The sequence below is a fragment of the Phalacrocorax carbo genome, chromosome Z (genome assembly GCF_963921805.1).
Source record: "Phalacrocorax carbo chromosome Z, bPhaCar2.1, whole genome shotgun sequence".
Lineage (NCBI taxonomy): Eukaryota > Metazoa > Chordata > Aves > Suliformes > Phalacrocoracidae > Phalacrocorax > Phalacrocorax carbo.
Window position 1 is genome coordinate 22,498,992 of NC_087548.1, and position 19,466 is coordinate 22,518,457.

General features: G+C 38.9%; 1 protein-coding gene across 1 annotated transcript in view; it reads left to right on the forward strand.

Annotated features, from left to right (window-relative positions):
* RAB3C (RAB3C, member RAS oncogene family) overlaps window positions 1-19,466 on the forward strand; it is a 133,651-nt gene that overhangs the window by 44,937 nt on the left and 69,248 nt on the right. The window contains exon 3 of the mRNA XM_064438507.1: window positions 18,752-18,870. Within this exon, the coding sequence (XP_064294577.1) occupies window positions 18,752-18,870 (119 nt within the window). The remainder of the gene's footprint in view (window positions 1-18,751; window positions 18,871-19,466) is intronic.

The window sequence follows — 19,466 nt, forward strand, 5'->3', positions numbered from 1 at the left end:
ACATTTCAGTGCTTTTAGAACTGAATATAATTTCCAGGTTTAAGTACTGAGTTCTGTCATCTTCTAAAATTGCTGTTTGTGACAGCAGATGTTTGGAAAGAGCTATTTCCTTTCTCTCCCCATCCTATTAGTATCAGTTAGATTTAGTAAAATTAACAACTTCTGTTTGACCTATGTGCTATGGGCTGAAACATGAACCCCTGGGAGCCTATGTGAAGCTGGCTAATAAACAACTCTGGCAAACTATCCTCCTCTTTCCTGCTTCCATGAAGCAGCAGTCTTTGAGCATGCTTACATGTGAAATGATCTGAATTAGGATTTTATTTTTTTTAATCCCCACTCCCCCCCCCCGCCTATTAGAGAGTATCCCCCAAAAAAACTCCTTTCTGGGGTCAACTCTCACTTTGATCTCTCTTTATTCAAGTCTTCTCTTTGGCTGTCAGTCTGTCTTGTCAGTCATGGTAACATTTTGTCAGCTGGTGGATGATAATTCATTTAGGTCTGCATAATGAGAGAACATGTCCCACAGTTTAATCAAATCAGGGTAGAGATAATCTTCAATTTTTATCTAGGATCAAAGAACACATGGTTGAGTGTCTATTAATGCAATTTCCAGTTAATATGCTAGTCCATGTTATATTCAGTTAAAAGATTACTGGGGTTTCTATTCAAGGTGCAGCAGCCAAAGGAAGAGATTGCATGCAGGAAAAAATATCCATTGACCCAAAAAGATGTCTTTTGCAGTGAAACAAGTCTGGAGAGGCATGGTTAAGGAATCTGAATTATGTTAAATCTGCTGTGTACTTAATAGCTACTTTATCAAGGGATTTCTTAACTTGGCTTTTGAAATTAATTTACTCTAACCTGTAATTGAGAAAGGTTCATTTGATTGGCTATCATTTACATTTAACTTTATATGTGAATTTATTTGGTAATTAATATATGAATTTTAAATGATTACAATATCTTAGTACGCTTATATTTCTGATTCATACTCCTGAGTTTAACTCTTCTGTAAAGTAACTCTCCTCTTTGTTTATAATTAATGAAATGTAAATGTATATGGGAACAATTATGAATAGGTATATTTTCTTCTCCTTACATTTTGAAGAGGTCAGTCAGAATTCTGGAACTGTAAGCACAAATATACAATGTGAAAATTTTGCTTTCTTCACCCCTGACATAAAGACATAATGCTTAGGGCCAGTTTACAAAAAAACCTTTACATCACAATGAAAATGGTGGAATATATATGTTTTATTTATGTTGTACTTATACAACATAATACATACATACATACATATGGTCATATTATATTCATATATATATTAATAAATTTGTGTATATACACAGAAACATGCCCCTATGTGGCTATGTTATTTACAACCTAATAAACCTTACTACTAGTATAAAACAACTATTATGTGACAGTTAGAACACTGGGAAGGAATGGGATAGACCTGTAGTAGAATATGGTGGCTTCCAGGAAGCTGTGTCTTTTTGTTTTACTGAATTTTAGATTAGAGGAGAAATAGCACAGTGTATAAATTAAAGCAGAATTTTCATCAAACATCTACCGCTTCCATGTAGTTGGTGCTGTGCTGTAGGCAGCAAAGCCCTTTGAAAGTTATTTACACTCAATTTGTTTTTGGACTGTTCTTTGGCTGTGTGTAACCCCAGTGTCTGGTTTTGTAGGAGCTAGTGCTTTAATGTAGCTCTGATTATAATTATACTTGCTACAAATTTCACAGCTGGTCATTTTTCTGCTCCCATTAGACTGTAATTTCATATTCCTTTATGATGTATTAAGACTGAATAACTCTGATTACTGAAAAAATACCTGTAGTTTGAAAATCACAGCTGAAGAATAACACTAATTATAGTACATCATATATGATCTAAATCCTCCCTTTAGAAATTATTTATAACAGCATGTTTTGTTTTTTTGAAATATTTGCATTCAAAACTTTTCAAAAAACCTATGGTAATCATTCTGCCTAGTAACACATGTAAGAATTATAGAATATTTTTGGAAAGAAAGGTGCATTTCAGTCAGGACTTCTACCTTAACTGGTCAAAATCTTTTCATTCTATTTTTCTTCAGTACTTGATTTGATGTTTTGTGATAACATTGCAGTTTCAGGACTGATAGAATTGTCCCCCTTTATTTGATCGGCATAAATGGTTGGATTGGATCTTCCTAAAAGGTTAATTGATTTGCTAACTATAAGATCTAGGTTTTCTGTCTTTAAACATATATTTTGTTACTTAAAAGACAAATAAGCATGGATATAATGCAACTATTACAGCTACAGAATCAAGAAGACTTTTTATCTAACTGTATTCTGCTTGAAAATGTTGTGTTATCAGGTCCCATAATACAGTGTTTCACTTGCTTAAAAATTAAGCCAAAGGAAAAAAAAGTCAGGACTGTAATGTAAAAAACTTTATGAGTTCCTCAGAAAACTGAGAAACCTATCTGCTTGGATTCAGGCGTTAGCAGGCCTCGCTGAGAGAGCTTTAAACTAGATGCAAAGGGGGAAGGGGATAAAACCAGGCTTGCTAGGGATGAGCCTAGGGGTGGCACGCCTGTGTTGGAAGAGAGATCAATAGCTCAACTGAAGTGTATTTACACCAATGCACGCAGCATGGGCAATAAACAGGAGGAGCTGGAAGCCATTGCACGCCAAGAGAACTATGATGTAGTCGCCATCATGGAAACATGGTGGGATGACTCACACAACTGGAGCACTGCAATGGATGGCTACAAGCTCTTTAGAAGGGACAGGCAAGGAAGGAAAGGTGGAGGGGTAGCCGTGTATGTTAGAGTGTTTTGGCTGTCTAGAACTCAATGATGGTAACGATAAGGTTGAGTGCTTATGGGTAATGGTTGGGGGAAGGCCAATAAGGGAGACATCCTGGGAGTCTGTTGCAGACCACCCAACCAGGATGAGGAGACAGATGAAGTACTCTACAAGCGGTTGGCTGAAGTCTCACAATCTGTAGCCCTTGTTCTTGTGGGAGACTTCAACTTACCAGATATCTGCTGGAAATACAACACAGCAGAAAGAAAGCAGTCTCGGAGGTTCCTGGAGTGTGTGGGAGATCACTTCCTGACGCAGCTGGTAAGTGAGCCAACCAGGGGAGGTGCCCCGCTGGACCTCCTGTTTATGAACAGAGAAGGCCTGGTGGGTGATGTGGTGGTTGGAGGCTGTCTTGGGCTCAGAGACCATGACATGACAGAGTTCTCAATTCTTGGAGAAGTAAGGAAGAGGGTCAGCAAAACCCTACCCTGAACTTCAGAAGGGCAGACTTTGGACTGTTAAGGTGTCTGGTTAACAGACCCTTGGGAGGCAGCCCTGAAGGGCAAAGGAGTCCCAGAAGGCTGGATGTTATTAAAGAAGGAAGTCTCAAAGGTGCAGGAGCAGGCCATCCCCATGTGCCCTAAGTCGAGCAGGCTGGGGAGAAGACTGGCTTGGCTGAATAGGGAGCTTTGGCTGGAACTCAAGAAATAAAGGAGAGCTTCCCACCTTTGGAATAAGGAGCAGGTGACTCAGGAGGACTACAAGGATGTTGTGAGGTTAAGCAGGGAAGAGATTAGGAAGGCAAAGGCCCAGCTGGAACTTAAACTGGCTGCCACTGTTAAAGATAACAAAAAATGTTTTTATAAATATATCCGTGACAAAAGAAGGGCCAGGGAGAATCTCTCTCCTTTGTTCAATGTGGAAGGTAAACTTGCCAGGAAAGATGAGGAGAAGGCTGAGGTACTTAATGCTTTCTTTGCCTCAGTCTTTAATAGTCAGACTGGTCATCCACAGGGTTGTCAGGCCGCTGTGCTGGGAGATAGAGATAGTATGCAGAATGAAGTCCCAGTTGTTGAAGAGGTGGCAGTCACCGACCTGCTCCTCTACCTGGATGTTCACAAGTCCATGGGGCCAGATGGGATCCACCCGAGGATACTGAGGAAGCTGGCAGAGGAGCTCACCAAGACACTCTCCATCATTTATCAGCAGTCCTGGTCAACTGGGGATGTCCCAGGTGACTGGAAATTAGCGAACATGGTGGCCCTTCCCAAGAAGGGTCGAAGGGAGGATCCAGGGAACTACCAGCCTGTCAGCCTGACCTCAGTGCTGGGAAAGGTCATGGAGCAGATCATCTTGAATACCAACAGGTATTCAACCAGGGGATCAGGCTCAGCCAGCATGGGTTTATGAAAGGGAGGTCCTGCCTCATTAACCTGGTCTCCTTCTATGATAAGGCAACCCACTTAGTAGATGAGGGGAAGGCTGTGGACATTGCCTGCTTGGACTTTGGTAAGGCTTTTGACACTGTCTCCCACAGCATCCTCCTGGAGAAGCTGGCTGCTCACGGGTTGGACAAGTGCACTCTGCGCTGAGCTAAAAACTGGCTGGATGGCCGAGCCCAGAGAGTGGTGGTGAATGGAGCTAAATCCAGTTGTCGGCCAGTAACGAGTGGTGCTCCCCAGGACTCAGTGTTGGGGCCGGTCCTGTTCAATATCTTCACTGATGATCTGGATGAGGGGACTGAGTACACCCTTAGTAAGTGTGCAGATGACACCAAGCTGGGTGGAAGTGTTGATCTGCTGGAAGGCAGGAAGCCCTACAGAAGGACCTGGACAGGCTGCTTGGTTGAGCCAGGACTAACTGTATGAGGTTCAACAAGGCTGAGTGCCAGTACCGCACTTGGGCCAGAACAACCCCATGCAATGCTACCAGCTTGGGGAAGAGTGGCTGGAGAGCTGCCCAGTGGAAAAGGACATGGGGGTGTTGGTCAACAGCTGCCTGAACATGAGCCGGCAGTGTGCTCAGGTGGCCAAGGCGGCCAACAGCATCCTGGCTTGTATCAGGAATAGTGTGGCCAGCAGGAGTAGGGAAGTGATCGTGCCCCTGTACTCGGCACTGGTGAGGCTGTGCCTTGAATACTGTGTTCAGTTTCAGGCCCTCACTACAAGAAGGATATTGAGGTGTGGAGCACATCCAGAGAAGGGCAACAAAGTTGGTGAAAGGTCTAAAGCACAGGTCTTATGAGGAGTGGCTGAGGGAGCTGGGGTTGACTAGTCTGGAGGAGGCTGAGGGGAGACCTTATTGCTCTCTACAGTGACCTGAAAGGAGGTTGTAGCCAGGTGGGTGTTGGTCTCTTCTCTAAAGTAACAAGCAATAAGACAAGAGGAAATGGCCTCAAGTTGGGCCAGGGGAGGTTTAGATTGGGTATTAGGAGAAATTTCTTTACTGAAAGGGTGTCAGGCATTGGAACAGGCTGCTCAGGGAAGTGGTTGATTCTCCATCCCTGGAGGTATTTAAAAGAAGGGTAGACATGGTGCCTGGGGATATGATTTAGTGGTAGACTTGGCTGTAATATGTTAACGATTGGACTCAATGACCTTAAGGGTCTTTTCCAACCTTAACTATTCTACGATTTTATGATTCTAAAAGGATCTTTGGTGTTGGGTGACATAATAGGAGAGAATCTTCAGAATAATTGCATGAATTCTCAGGTGTAACATGATATAGAATCTCTTGTGCCTTTGTGTATGTTCTGCTCTATAAGCCTGTAAATATGAACTATAAGACAGCTTGGGATAGTCAAGCCTAACATATGTATGTCTCTTTCAGCCGATGTTTTTATGATTCTTTTACTCCATGGGTTTTTACAGCCTATGATGTAGTACCTATAACTGGTGGGAGTTGTTTTATGCTTTTGGTCAGTAATTCCTTGATAGATTGGATTTGGTCCAATTACCTGCTGTAATGAAATTTTTCACACAAACATAAACTTCAGCAAAAGTTTATTTGGATAATTCAGTATTTGCCAGTGAAATAACATTGCATCAAAAATCCAAAGTGGAAGTAATATTTCTTCAGTTAATTTAGCACTAAAATAAAGAGTATTTTTAGTGAATAAAAATTGTATTTGGTTTGTTGGGGTTTTTTTGATATGGTCATAGTATTTACTGTCTGTGAGTAGTCAGCAAACTCTTAATCATATGTAAGAAGTCATCACTTCTAAATTATAAAGCATCAGCAGTTTCACATTCCATTTCTGAATTTCTAAACACAAAGTATTAGTTTTACAAATTATGTTAACCTTCTCATCTACTTCTTTACCGAAGTCTAAAAAATCAGATTTTCTTGAAAGTCTAAGAAGTAACGATTGTTCATCTAAGATTTGATCCCAGAATGTGATTACTTTTCTAGTCCTCATCCAGCAAAGCACCTGAAAGCTAGAATCCTTTTGGAAGTTACTTCTCTGCATGGGGGCTTCCAGACACTTATTTATCTCAAAGTGCATCATCGTACCTATGCATATATAAAGTTTGTCATACACTTTTTGTTAAGAACTGGTTCTAGATTCTCTTGCTATTTCTGTAGATACTTGTAAAACTTCAAAGCCTATTCCTTCAGGTGTAGAAATCCTGCCGCTTCTTTGTCTGCCTGATGCTTTTTGAAATATAAATACAGGAAAAATTCCTAGCTGATATTCTCTTCTTTTGATACCTGTTCTTTTTTCACTTATTGCTCCATATTTGAATAAATATATCTATCTTTGAACTGAACAACAGTCCATTGCACAGTGGCCAGGACTCCAAAAGAGCTGCCGTATATAAAAAGGCTTAATTTCTCAATACTAAAATAAAACAAGTAATATTAATATTGTTCTTATATTTTACTGTATTTATATTTGTGCTTAATTTTATATATTATTTATTATCACTTATGAATAAATATATTAAATTTTTAAGGACATTAAGGTACTCAAATGCATCCAGAGGAGGGCAACAAAGCTGGTGAAAGGGCTGGAGGCCTGTCCTGTGAGGAGCGGCTGAGGAGTCTGGGCTTGTCTAGTTTGGGGAGAAGGAGGCTGAGGGGTGACCTCATTGCTCTCTAGGGCTTCCTGAGGAGGGGAAGAGGAGAGGGAGGTGCTGAGCTCTTCTCCCTGGGATCCAGTGACAGGACGCATGGGAATGGTTCAAAGCTGCTCCGGGGGAGGTTTAGACATTAGGAAGCATTTCTCCACTGAGTGGTTGATCAAACACTGGGACAGGCTTCCTGGAGAGGTGGTCAATACCCCAAGTCTGTCGTGTTTAAGAGGCATCTGGAGAAAGTCCTTAACAATGTGCTTTAGCTTTTGGTCAGCCCTGATTTGGTCAGGCAGTTGGGCTAGATGTTTGTTGTAGTTCCCTTCCAACTGAACTATTCTATTCTATTCTATTCTATTCTATTCTATTCTATTCTATTCTATTCTATTCTATTCTATTCTATTCTATTCTATTCTAATTTCTATTTCTATTCTATTCTAATAGGTCTGGCAATTATGTTTTCTGATGAGATTGTGTTTTTCTCAAAAGTTTGAGTTTCAAATTGCAAAGAAGTCATCAGAATTGCTAAAAATTATTATACATAGGCTAAACACATAGTTCTCAACCAGTCTGAGCTAAAAAAGAAGAGAGACCAGAGGCCAAATTAAAGAGTAACTTAGCTGAAATCTAATTTAATTATGCCACTTTATCCCAGAACTCCCCAAGAAGAGAGTGCGAGGAGGGCACTGTACATGAAATAATGTAAGATTCATGGATAATCACACCTGACATATTTAACATATTTTTACAGCTCTCTATTTAATAATTTACAGTCTTAAACAGGAACAACATGAAGGTCATGACTGGTTGATGTGCATTAACTATGTCAGCTACTGACACATTTTCAGGGTAGATAAGTATTTCTTTTTGTCAGAATAACCTGTGTTCTTTTAAATTACATTTCTCTCATCAAATACCAGACATTAGAGAAGTGTTCTAGGTATAACCTTTCGATATGCAGCCATCATGCAAAAGTATTTACTGACAAGTAAGACAACACAGAGGCCTTTATTTTAAAAAATATATTTTCCAGATGAAAACCCACCCCAAATCATACAGTACATTATATTGTTGTTTCTGTTTTGAAATCTTTAACCTTTCTTTCCTTTGTGAAGAAATTCTAGCAGTGTTTATGGTGTATCTAAGAATTACATCTTGTTTTGATAAGACTTTTTTGTTGGTGACTTCAATACAATTTAAAGATTCCCCAAATTAATAGATAAATCCTATCTAGGTGTAGACAATTCTAGCAGCATATTGATGAAAAATCTCTTTTTATTATAGAGGATGTGTCCTCTTAATTTTTCTGCAAGAAAAATAATTAAAAACCAGAAAAATAGATTTTCCAGGGTCTTGTAAGTGTTGTTAATATAAGATCAGCTTTGAAAGAACTACAGAAGCGTGTTTTGTTTCGGCTAGCATGGAGTTAATTTTCTTCACAGTAGCTAGTATGGGGATATATTCTGGATTTGTGCTGGCAATAATGTTGATAATACAGGATTGTTTTCGTTATTGCTGAGCAGGGCTTACACAGAGTCAAGGCTTTTTCTGCTCCTCGTCCCGCCCCACCAGTGAGTGGGCTGGGGGTGCACAAGAAGCTGGGAGGTGACACAGCCAGGACAGCTGACCCCAGCTGGCCAAAGGGACATTCCATACCATATGGCATCATGCTCAGCATATAAGGCTGGGGGAAGAAGGAGGAAGGGGAGGACATTTGGAGTGATGGCGTTTGTCTTCCCAAGTAACCGTTACACGTGATGGAGCCCTGCTTTCCTGGAGATGGCTGAACACCTGCCTGCCCGTGGGAAGCAGTGAAGGAATTCCTTGTTTTGCATTGCTTGCATGCACAGCTTTTGCTTTACCTACTAAACTGTCTTTATTTCAACCCGCAAGTTTTCTCTTTTACCCTTCCGATTCTCTCACCCATCCCACCAGGGGGGAATGAGCAAGCAGCCGTGTGGGGCTTAGTTGCCAGCTGGGGTTATACCATGACAAGAAGTCATTCAAAGTCCAAGCCTTAGAGCCAGATTCTTGATCTGTCATTAATCACCTTTGTTTCCCAAGCTGTCTGGATACAGCGGTGGGCTCCAATGATGGAGAAAAAACCTAGCACTTGATGGCTGACATAATCTGTCCTGTGCCACCTAGCCTTTCTCCATCTTTCCCTTTAACACAGAAACACTTTGGACAGTTTCATCTGGCTGTACTGAAGACAACAGAAGAACTGACCTGGAACTTTTTGTCCTTTAATGATTCTGGCTAGCTGACCACACCATATAATATCCGTCATTGCAATCTAAATTACTAATCACTACAATCAGACCCAAGAAAAAGAAAAAGCTAAGGTGACGAGGAATTCAAAGATCTCACCCACAGTCACATTTAAGAGAATGTTTGTCGATGACAGGCTCTTGGAGGACAAAGGAGATAAAGTGGAAGAAAGCAGAGTTTGATGGAGACTGTTCTGCAAACATAGCTCTCAATACTTCTGTGTCAGCGGAGGGAACAGCTCCCAGAGGCAGGAAGGGGCTGCATTGCTAGTGGAGAAAAGATGGTGGCATTCTGCACCTTTGATACTAATGCTAAGCATTAGAATCTTAAAATACCTACCTAAGGTATGATGTACAAAGAGCTACCAGAATTTCTTCAGGTGTCTTTGATGTCTGCGCCAGAAGACAATGTCTGCCACAGTCATAGAAACAGGATACAGAGGTTACCTACAGATCACTGCACAAGGAATCTTCTAGACAGCTCTAAAGCAGCATTGTATTGCCAAGGCAGGAGGAATGTTTTGCAAGAGACCACACTGTAATCCAGCACTGCAGGTTTTCTAAAGCACTAAGTTGTGCCTTTTACTGGCCCTCATGGAAGTTCTGAATGGGTTTGAACTTCAGCCATGGCTGAACTCTTCTAGAAATACTGCATTTATAGTTTCTTCCTTAAAATATGTGAAATGTGTCTTGCTCTGTGTTGCAGACTGTCTCTTTTCCTTTTCATAGGTAATTGAGATTTAAAACATGTTTACGGAGAAAGCATAAGTTGATAGTAATTCTAATGAGCCTTTACGCATGCTTTGTAAACTTAATATTCTGCACAGAAATACATTCTTTTACTCCTGGGAAGGTCTGGAAGGTTATTAATATTTAATAGGGTCATTCCTGTAATTTGTTCCAAATGAGAGAAACTTCACCACAGATTTAAACACAGGGGTTTATCACAAGGAAAAGCAGAGGTGGAGAGAGAGTTTCTGGCAAGAGCACTTCATTTATGCTTTAAAAGGTCCTTTGTACTACTAATTAATTTTTCTCTTAGATTTGGAGTTACAAAACTGCTTCTAAAAAAGGCCCAGAACAAAAATGTGCTAAGCTTGGTGGTGTCACAAGGAAAGAATTATATTCATAGCTCTAAATAGCTAAGAGGTACTGTTAGCTAATCAGTGGACAAGGATTTGCATAAAATTGTAACATGATGACACTATTATGCAAATTTGTTCAGTGCAATAGGCCACTAACATAGAGCTGTTATCAAAATGGCTGGTCAAACTTTTCTCTACCCATGGATCTCACCTCATCCTGAATAATAAGGGCAAGATAATTAAATGTGAGTAATGAATATTAATAGAGAAAACTGTTTTCAGGATGCAGAATAGGACAGAATGACAAGAGAGAGAGAGAAAGCTGAAATCTTATTATTCTTATTTTATGAATAACAAGTTCTAGAGGGAAGTATTTAATCCAAAAGATTTATAAGTATATAACCTAAGTATAGAAAGGGGAAGAGGAAGTTACTCTGGCATTCCAATATACCTCAACATTGTTCTCTGCTTATGTAATTCTAGTCAGCCTGACTGTAAGTCTCTGAACTTATATTATAGCTCTGTGTTTTTCCTATCTCTGCTGAATGAAAGGCAAATGCCTTTTAAAAATGGTGGAACATCAGGCAAAGATATAAAAGTTTTGGTACAGCTGTAAAAAAAGCCCCACCAAAAATAAAACCAACACTTCACACACAGCCCCCTCCCCCCCCCAAAAAAACCAACAAACCCAAACAAACAAACAAACAAAACAAAACAACAAATGAAAAAGACACCCACATTTAACACAGGACAAGAATAGAGCTATTTTTAGTCTACCAAGTGCTTTGTGGATGGAAGAGCCAGTTTGAAACACTGGCAACTTGCAAATACCTTTAGCAGTCCCCAGAGCCAAGTGAGACAAGGACTGAAGAACTGTTTAGTTCCTGCCTCATCTCTGGATGACACAGATCTGCTTCTTATTTTCCTAATAGGCATAAGTCTCACAGCTTAGGGTTGACCCTGTTGTAACCTATCCTCATCCCATTGTGATTACCACTGTTTGTTTAGTGTCTAAATACCAAGTGCACTCTTAGAGCTTAAGGAGACTTTCTGACAAGGCTGAAGGTTGTCCATAGTGTATTTGAGTGTCAGGTTCCTAAGATTCCATGTAATGTTATTATAGATCTAACATTTCTTTGTGTCCCCTTCACTCAAAAACAGGTTGCTCTGATCCTCTCAAGCTTTGCCAGAATTCAGTGCCAGATGTCAGCATTCCAAAATTATTTTGGTTTCAGTAAAAGTTTTATTCTTAATACAGTAATTTCAGTCCATATAAATCCCTTATGTTTTTTCATTATGCACCGGGACATATTCTTGGTCTCTTGACTACAAGGATTAAAAAAGAGAGAAAAAAATTTGCTTTTTTTTGTACAATCACAGGACTCTGGGACCAGGAGCTTTAAAAACATAATATTACAAAACTAAGAATATCACATGTTTTTCCACTGCTGCTTACCATATGGTAATAGCTCCCTGTAGAACAAAGATCCTTATCACAGCTTTGCTGGTTTTGTTTGTAACTATTTTTTCAGGATGGCTCTCTGTTGCTTCATTCTTTTTCTGAAAATGTAAGGAAATTTTACAGTCTGATTTACAAGTATTTAAGTATAATACAAGTAGGAAGCTATTCAGCTGATTTTTCTGTAGCTGTAGTTACAAGCTGGGCTCCGATAATAATTTGCCTATTAATTTCACTCATTAAAAAATACCTGCATTACTACATGATGTGCAAATTAGATTTTGTAAATTCATGATTTCCAGTATACGTTTTGGCAGCTGTACTTAATGTTTGGGTCTGTAACGCTTCCCATAAAAGAAAAAAGAAGCAAAACCTGAGCCCTTCCAGAAAGATAAATTCTTCCTAAGACCTAATGTGAAACTTGAGTAAATTATGAAGTGGTAATTTAATTAATGTTTTATTTCTGAAGAGAATGACAGGTCCTACCGATCTGACAGATGCTTTATAAAGTATATTCAAAATGGAGACGCTGCAGGAGAAAGCTGCAGTTTGTGACAGGGAAAGATGGAGGCATGCACTGAAATAGCAGTTGGGCTCAAAACTCGTGTCCGGAACCGACGGCAACTGAGGCCAAGCTATGTTGAGCTAGAAATAAAGCAGTGATAGCATGGCTTTCCTAAACTTTGTGCTTTAGGAAGGCATGGTAGCTAAACTGTGGAGAATGAACATTTTATGTGAGTGTTAAAAATAAAGAAGGAGAGAGAAGAAAGAACTGGAAAGGAGAAAACCAGAAAATTTAAAAGGAAATTAACTTCAGGAGCAGTCACCAGCTGCATGGATGGAGTGAGAGAAAGCAAATCTGGCAGTAAGGTACTTTTACAACCCCCATTTAGACTTTCTAGGAGCCAAACTATCTCTCTAGCACAAAGTCTACCCCACCTTCTGCCTACCAGGAGAGCCCTCCCAAGCTCTTTTTTACTAACTGCATTTGGAGTAATGCCTCTCCCCATTGCTCTGGCCCCAACTACTTCCAGCTGGTGCTGCCATGCTCCTGCGTCCCTCCCACATGATTAATGAACTATCAGCTGTGATTTTGGGGTGTGTTCTAAATGCTAGCATATAGGTCTAGCAGATGTGTACTGGCAAGCTGAGTAGCTGGCTTTTCATGCTCCAAATGTTTTTTTGATACACATATATGTATATATTTCTACAAACATGTGCACATGTATATATACACACATGTATGTATATAAAAGACAGAATTCCAGGGAAACCAAAGCCATAAGAAGTCTGGACTAGAGAGAGGTGCATAAGCAAAGACAGTTGGCAATATGCAGTGTTACATCTTTTGTGCATACATTAGCTAAAGAGACCGTTTTGAACTGTGTTTTCTGTTCCTAGTTGTAAATGTTCATATGTCTGTGTTTCTATGTGCCTAACACTTTCTGTTGGAAGTGTTCTTTGTTGAGAAACAGTGCTCCCAGGATAGTCAGCTCCTCCTGCTCCAGCAGCTTTTCTCCCGGTCTTCTTTGTGCCCTGCCCAGGTGCTCCTGCTACAGACCCACAGCTGCTTTTCCTGGGTGGTGAGCAGCAGGCTTTTGGTGGATTTACCCCTGTCTGCCCCCCATCTCTAGAGGGTTTTTGCAGAGGTTGTCCCTTGCACCTCCCTGCACAGGACTCTTTTTTTCTTTAATCATACTTTCCTTTTTATCCTTTCTTCCCTGAGACTCCAGATATCCCTGAGGGAAGACATCTTTTGTGCTGCTCTGAAAAGGGTTAGTTTAGATTTTCATTCACTTACTGCCTTGAATCCTTTTGTATATCAATAGGAGATATTAGAGAAATATAGAGTTTCTTTGATGGAGTGTATAAATAACCTTTGGGTAGCAACACCAGGGAAGAAATATGAAACTCATAGGAGCAGCAGTTCTTGATTTGTGTGCCAGTTTTGTTTATCTTAACAGAAAATTTAGAGCTGAAAAGTGAAATTCACCCAATTCACATTTCTAATTTTATCTTTGTTTGCCTTGTCTTCAGATGTTGTGGATGTGCAGCAGAGATATAAACGCCATCCAAGAAAGCCTCCTCTACTGCTGCTAGTTGTTTGTCACATAACATAAGCTTCATTGTGATATGAGTAAAACTTGTAATGTGGGGAAGTGGATCTAAAAAGATATTTGTATGTTTAGCATACAGGAAAGAAATGCAGAGGCACAGAGTCACTCAAGTGTGTTTTGCAGACTGAATTCCTTCATGACAAGCTCATTAAAAGTTCTTGCTGCCAAATGTTCTTTGCTTTCACCTTCCAAACTGTCTGCATTAGTAGTAAGCAACTCCACTTGGAAGTTATTTACATAAAATATTGTTCCTGTCAGTGGTGCAGTGCTAGGCAAGGACAGGAGGGAGAGCACACAGTCAGCCAATGAATTCAAGGGTCTGATTTAATGTATTGCTCAAAAAACATTGGTGTCATCTAAGATGGTATGGCATAATCTGGATGAAGTCTAGTTTAGCAGTATTTGACAGTAAGGCGGATTTACTTCTGCTAAGTTAGCTAACTGCACACTGCAAGCCTAAATAGTTGTTATTTTCAAGGTTACTATCAGAACCTTGGTTTTGAAACTTCATAGCCCTGTAAACTCTTAATTTCACGTGGAATACAGGTTCCTCCTGAGTCAGCTAGCTTTCTATTCCTAAGTGTTTCTGCTTGCACAGATGGCTATTACATTATATCTCTCCATTCCTGTGGGAGCATTGCTTTCAGCAGCTGGTGCCTTCCCCATACGCAAAGGCCTTCAGTGGTATGGCAGTTTCAAAGTAATAATGAGAATCTGTAGGAACTTTCCCATAACATTATTAAAGGTATTGTTTCAAGAGAGAAGCACAGGACAAAACCTGATTCACATCATTGCTGTGAAGATAACTAACATCTTCACTTTAAGCTTTATTGTACCTTCAAATTCACAGCTTTAACACAGATGAACAGCCAAGGTAATCTAGAATTATATCTCCATACCATTTGATACAGAGTTGGCCGAATACATACCAGATTGTTAACTTCACCCTGAGCCAGAAACATATATTTTGTACTCAATCTATACCTCTACCATTCCTCTTCCACTGCCTATAGATATGAGTGCCCTATTCAGTATCTTTACTGATGGAAAAGCTTTACTCGTCCTTTTAGCTATCAGATTTCTGGAAAAAGGTCATGAAAGTTTGTAATATGAAATTATACATATCAGGATCTGGAGCATAAAAATGTTTGCAAATATCTAATTTAAATTACACATTAAAAAAATTAATTATGGAAAAAAAACATACAGAAAAATCAGAGCACACAAAGCAAAACTGTGCAACTCTCAGAGTATTCTAAATACTCAGGACCATGGGCTATTAGTCAGTGTGCTGTATCCAATGCTCAGAAACTGGATATTTTCTAAAGTGCTATGTCCACTAAACATTATCATTCTGTGATTTAATATCTAAAATCTGGTACCTATTAAAAAAGATTCACTAATATAGGGTCATCTAACCAGAAGCTAATGGAATTGTGGGAACTTTGTTAAAAACAGAATTTATGGAAGTGAATATAATATTTGAAAATATTTCTTGCAACTGCTGGGACCCTCTTTGTTTTGTTTTGACTAAGATTTATAAAATACCTCTTTTGCCTTCTGTGCATGGAACTTTTCGTGAAGCATTCCCTCACTGTCATTCATTCCCTTCTGCTTTTCCTCTCTACTTCTTTAATGAACAGTCAGTTGTCCTTACCAGACATTACCTACATGAATGAAAAGGCCCCCAGGATGATCTATGTGTCTTGTTTTCTCCCTATCGAAGATGGAAATTTACTGCATTGCTTAAAATGCCAGTCAATAATAGGTCAAATTTTATTCTTCCTCAGGGTTACTTTATTTAGTTTGTTTAGAAACAAACATCAGTCTGTGCAAAATACAGATGTTACATTTCAGAATTTAAACCTAAAAAGATGGTCATCAGATTAATTCCACGGTCTTGCAAAAAAGACTAAGATAACATAACAGCAGCCAGTAACCATACCTGAATTGGAAAAGGTTTTCTTCAAGACCAAGTACAAAACTGTACCTGAGCATAAAATCATACTGATTTACAGATAGAAATTTGATGAAATATGGAAATTAGTTCTTTTCTGCTCAGTTCTTCCATAACAATAAAAGCTAGTAAACAGCAAGAAAGGCCACTTACATTGTTGCATTATCTGTTTCAAATAAATCAATGTAATAAAAAATAATATGTAATATTAAAGTATTTGATGTTTCTAGTGTGCTATTTCTCCTGACAATTGGTATTAGAGTTCCTTGACCATTGTACAAAAGGAGCTGTCTTTAGGGCATTTATGAATATATTCTAGTCAGAATACAAAGGAGATGCTTACAAATGTGTGGAACACAAAAGTTTTGACAACATTGATTACTGATATTTGGGTTCATTTCTTACATGATCATAAACACTCTACTACATAGTTTGTACACTAGCCCAATTAAAATTTTAGTAGCTTCCTTATAGCAAGTGAATAGAAAAAAATACCAACAGGAATGTGATTATCGATGTTTGAAACTAATAAACTCCACTTTATTTGTGGTCATCCATCTATGCCATATACTGAAATACCACTTTATAAAATCTTTTTTATCATCACATTAACTACACATTAGCTACAAGCACATAGTAGATGCCTGTATTGGTGACAACCCCCAACACCTGGTTACTTCCCAGACTGACCCAACTCAAATGCCTAGGTCCAGAAAAGCATCTCCTATCCCAAAGTCAGTCAGTGTTTGGATCTTCATCTGCAGGTTCATTTCCCTTTGTGTAAGATTATTCAAGAACTTTTATCTTGATTTGTCTTCCTTTATGCTTATTTTTCGCCCTCTGTAATATAGGGTGCCTAAGCCTGCACTACCTACCTATAATGCTGTGCAGAGTGTAGTTGGTGCCTTGGATAGGAAGCCTCACTGACTTACGGCTTTATTGCTAGGGCTGTTCACCCTTATCTGCAGACAGGCCTCAGTGGAAATCACCTGCAGCAAAATAAGATTTGCTCCAGTATCAGTGGGTTCCTGCTTGTCATACCATCATATTTCCAACCATACATGTCTCTGACTAACAAACAAGCAGATAGGCACTGACAAAACTTGTTTGAAAAACTTATCTCTAATGTACAGAAAGGCTGCGTGCTTGCTATAGGCCATATTTTCCTTCTGTACCTTCCAGCTCTTTTCTCTAATATCAAATCAAATAAAAGAAGCCAACAAACCATGTGAGAGTAAACCTTATTCCATGAAACAAAATACAAATATATAGTTTTAAATAATGACAGGTGATATTTCTTATGCTAATAAATAATTTCACTCATATTTCAGTGATACTTCTGTCTTATTGACAGACTATGACATATTGAGAAAGAACTGACCTCTGAGTATTAGAATATGCACAGGCTTAAAGCACAAGCCTTAATACCTTGATATTCAGTAATACCACGAGAAAATTTGGGAGTAGTTCTCTAATGCAGTTATCAAACCTCCAGACCACAGCTGGTACAGGCTTAGCCAACTCAGAGTATAGGCAGAAAAAGTTTAGATCTCTCTGGCCTTTTCCCACAAAGGCATAACCTAACATCCTGTGAGACCTGTTAGAGTCTAACTTCTGCATTAGCTTTCCATCTTGGATCACTGAAACTACAACAAAGCAGTAGCGGCTGTAATCTAGAATGAACAGAATCCATATATTTTACCTAAGACCTTGTCTGGTTTCACCAACTGTCTTGGTTATGTTTCTTATTCTGTAAGTGGTTTCTGAAGTATGCAGAATCTCTTTTTTTTTACTTTTTTAGTTTACAAGATGAATGATATATGTGTAAAGAAGGTGGCCCACTTAACCTATTTCTCTCTTGTTCATATGCAGTACTGCTAGCCCAGGAACCATTTCAGAAAACACACCAAATAAAACATTTTTTATCACTGGTTATTCTTCTCTCTCTATAGGAAGGCAAATTAAATTTGTCTGTATTGTAAAGTAAGCTATTTCTTTTATCTGCTCAAAAACTCTGAAGTACTGAAATTAAGTTTCAAAGTTTTTAAAATTGAATATGTGCAGATGATCTGTTGGACAGTTATAGGATTGCACTAAAATGTTACATGTCATCTAAAGCTGGAACAGGAAATAATTATGCATTTCCTGTATTTTAGTTATTGCTGTTGTCTCACAATCTTAGTACAGACATGGGTGGTTATGCTAGACGTTGCGTATAAATGTAGTAATAGGTAGTCCCTGACCTGAAGATTTTTATTGGAAATAAGTAAAGCAAGCAGTAGGAGAAAGGAAGACTTAACATTACTTACCTTAAAGGCAGTTGAATGAGACACAGAGAATGAGGGAGAAAACTGGTTTGAGGTAAGAGACTGCTAGAAAACATTTTTATTTTTTTTCAGATATACGTATTTTAAAAGCACTGCCCTCCAGATTTTATTTTGTCAGCACAGATGGTGCTAAAGTTGACGTGACCACCAATGGCTTCCAGTCACAAGAACAGAACGATTAAACATTGCCTTTTTGGTCAGGATGTTTCCAGACTTCAGGAACTATTCTGATCTTATAACGAAGATCTTAAGGATGCTATTTTGTCCCAGCATTTTATCCAGGACATGAGATTTTACCTGCCCCTTCTGTCAAACTGGGAAGGTACAAGGCAGGAGCAGGAGGCAAGGTTCTTACTCAGCTCTCAGGTTGAATGACAAGAATCAGTGATGACTCAGGATATATGACTTGACAGAGGGCTGTGCCTTTCTGCTTCTCTTCACTCTCACCTCATGACAGAATGGATGTGTCCCTCCTATTATGATTCAATGCAGAATTCTCCTTTTTCCTGTTATTCTCAGTTTTCTCCCTCTTGATTAGTTTTATGAGTAGGATTGCAGAGTTGTATAATAACTGTTGTCAGAGTTTTCTTTCTATTAAAAAAAATATAATTTGTCGATATATTTGCAATATGTAAAATTATTGTTTGTTATTGTTTCAGGACACAGCAGGTCAGGAGAGATACAGAACTATTACCACGGCTTACTACCGAGGTGCCATGGGCTTCATTTTAATGTATGACATCACGAATGAAGAATCTTTCAATGCTGTGCAGGATTGGTAAGTAAAATTTGGAATTCTTATTAAATAGCACAGAGAATATTTGATATCACTCACCTGCTGTGACACTGTAAATTATTTTGGGAACCTTATTTCCAAATACAGTGTCCAGGCATTCATACACCCAAATATACAGTGGGGTCTTTTTCTGGAGAGACAATGAATACTTCACAATGTGTTGCATATAATTCATTGTAACCATTTTGTTTTCTGTGATTTTAGTTAATGTGCATTATTCATACTACTAAAACCAGCAATATGCTAGTGTGGAGAGTAACTGCTAAGATACTAGAAAGCATTTCTATATTTCATAGGAAAAAATGAGATACCATGTGTGGGGGTTGTCTTTTAATTTAATTTTTCATCATGTTTCTTTTAACCATAGCTGGTTATACATAATGCTGTCAGTCTTGTGCCTCAAGTGTAAAAATTATGAGCACACTTCATCAGAATAGCAGAACCTCAAACGGCCAGTACTTATATTGCCTTGTATTATGTGAATGTCCAGATGTCTCCATAAAAGCATGTCATTTTAATCAGACGTGTGTCAGTCAGGATCCAAACAATCTCAGGGGTTTTTGAGTAAAGCTGACCCA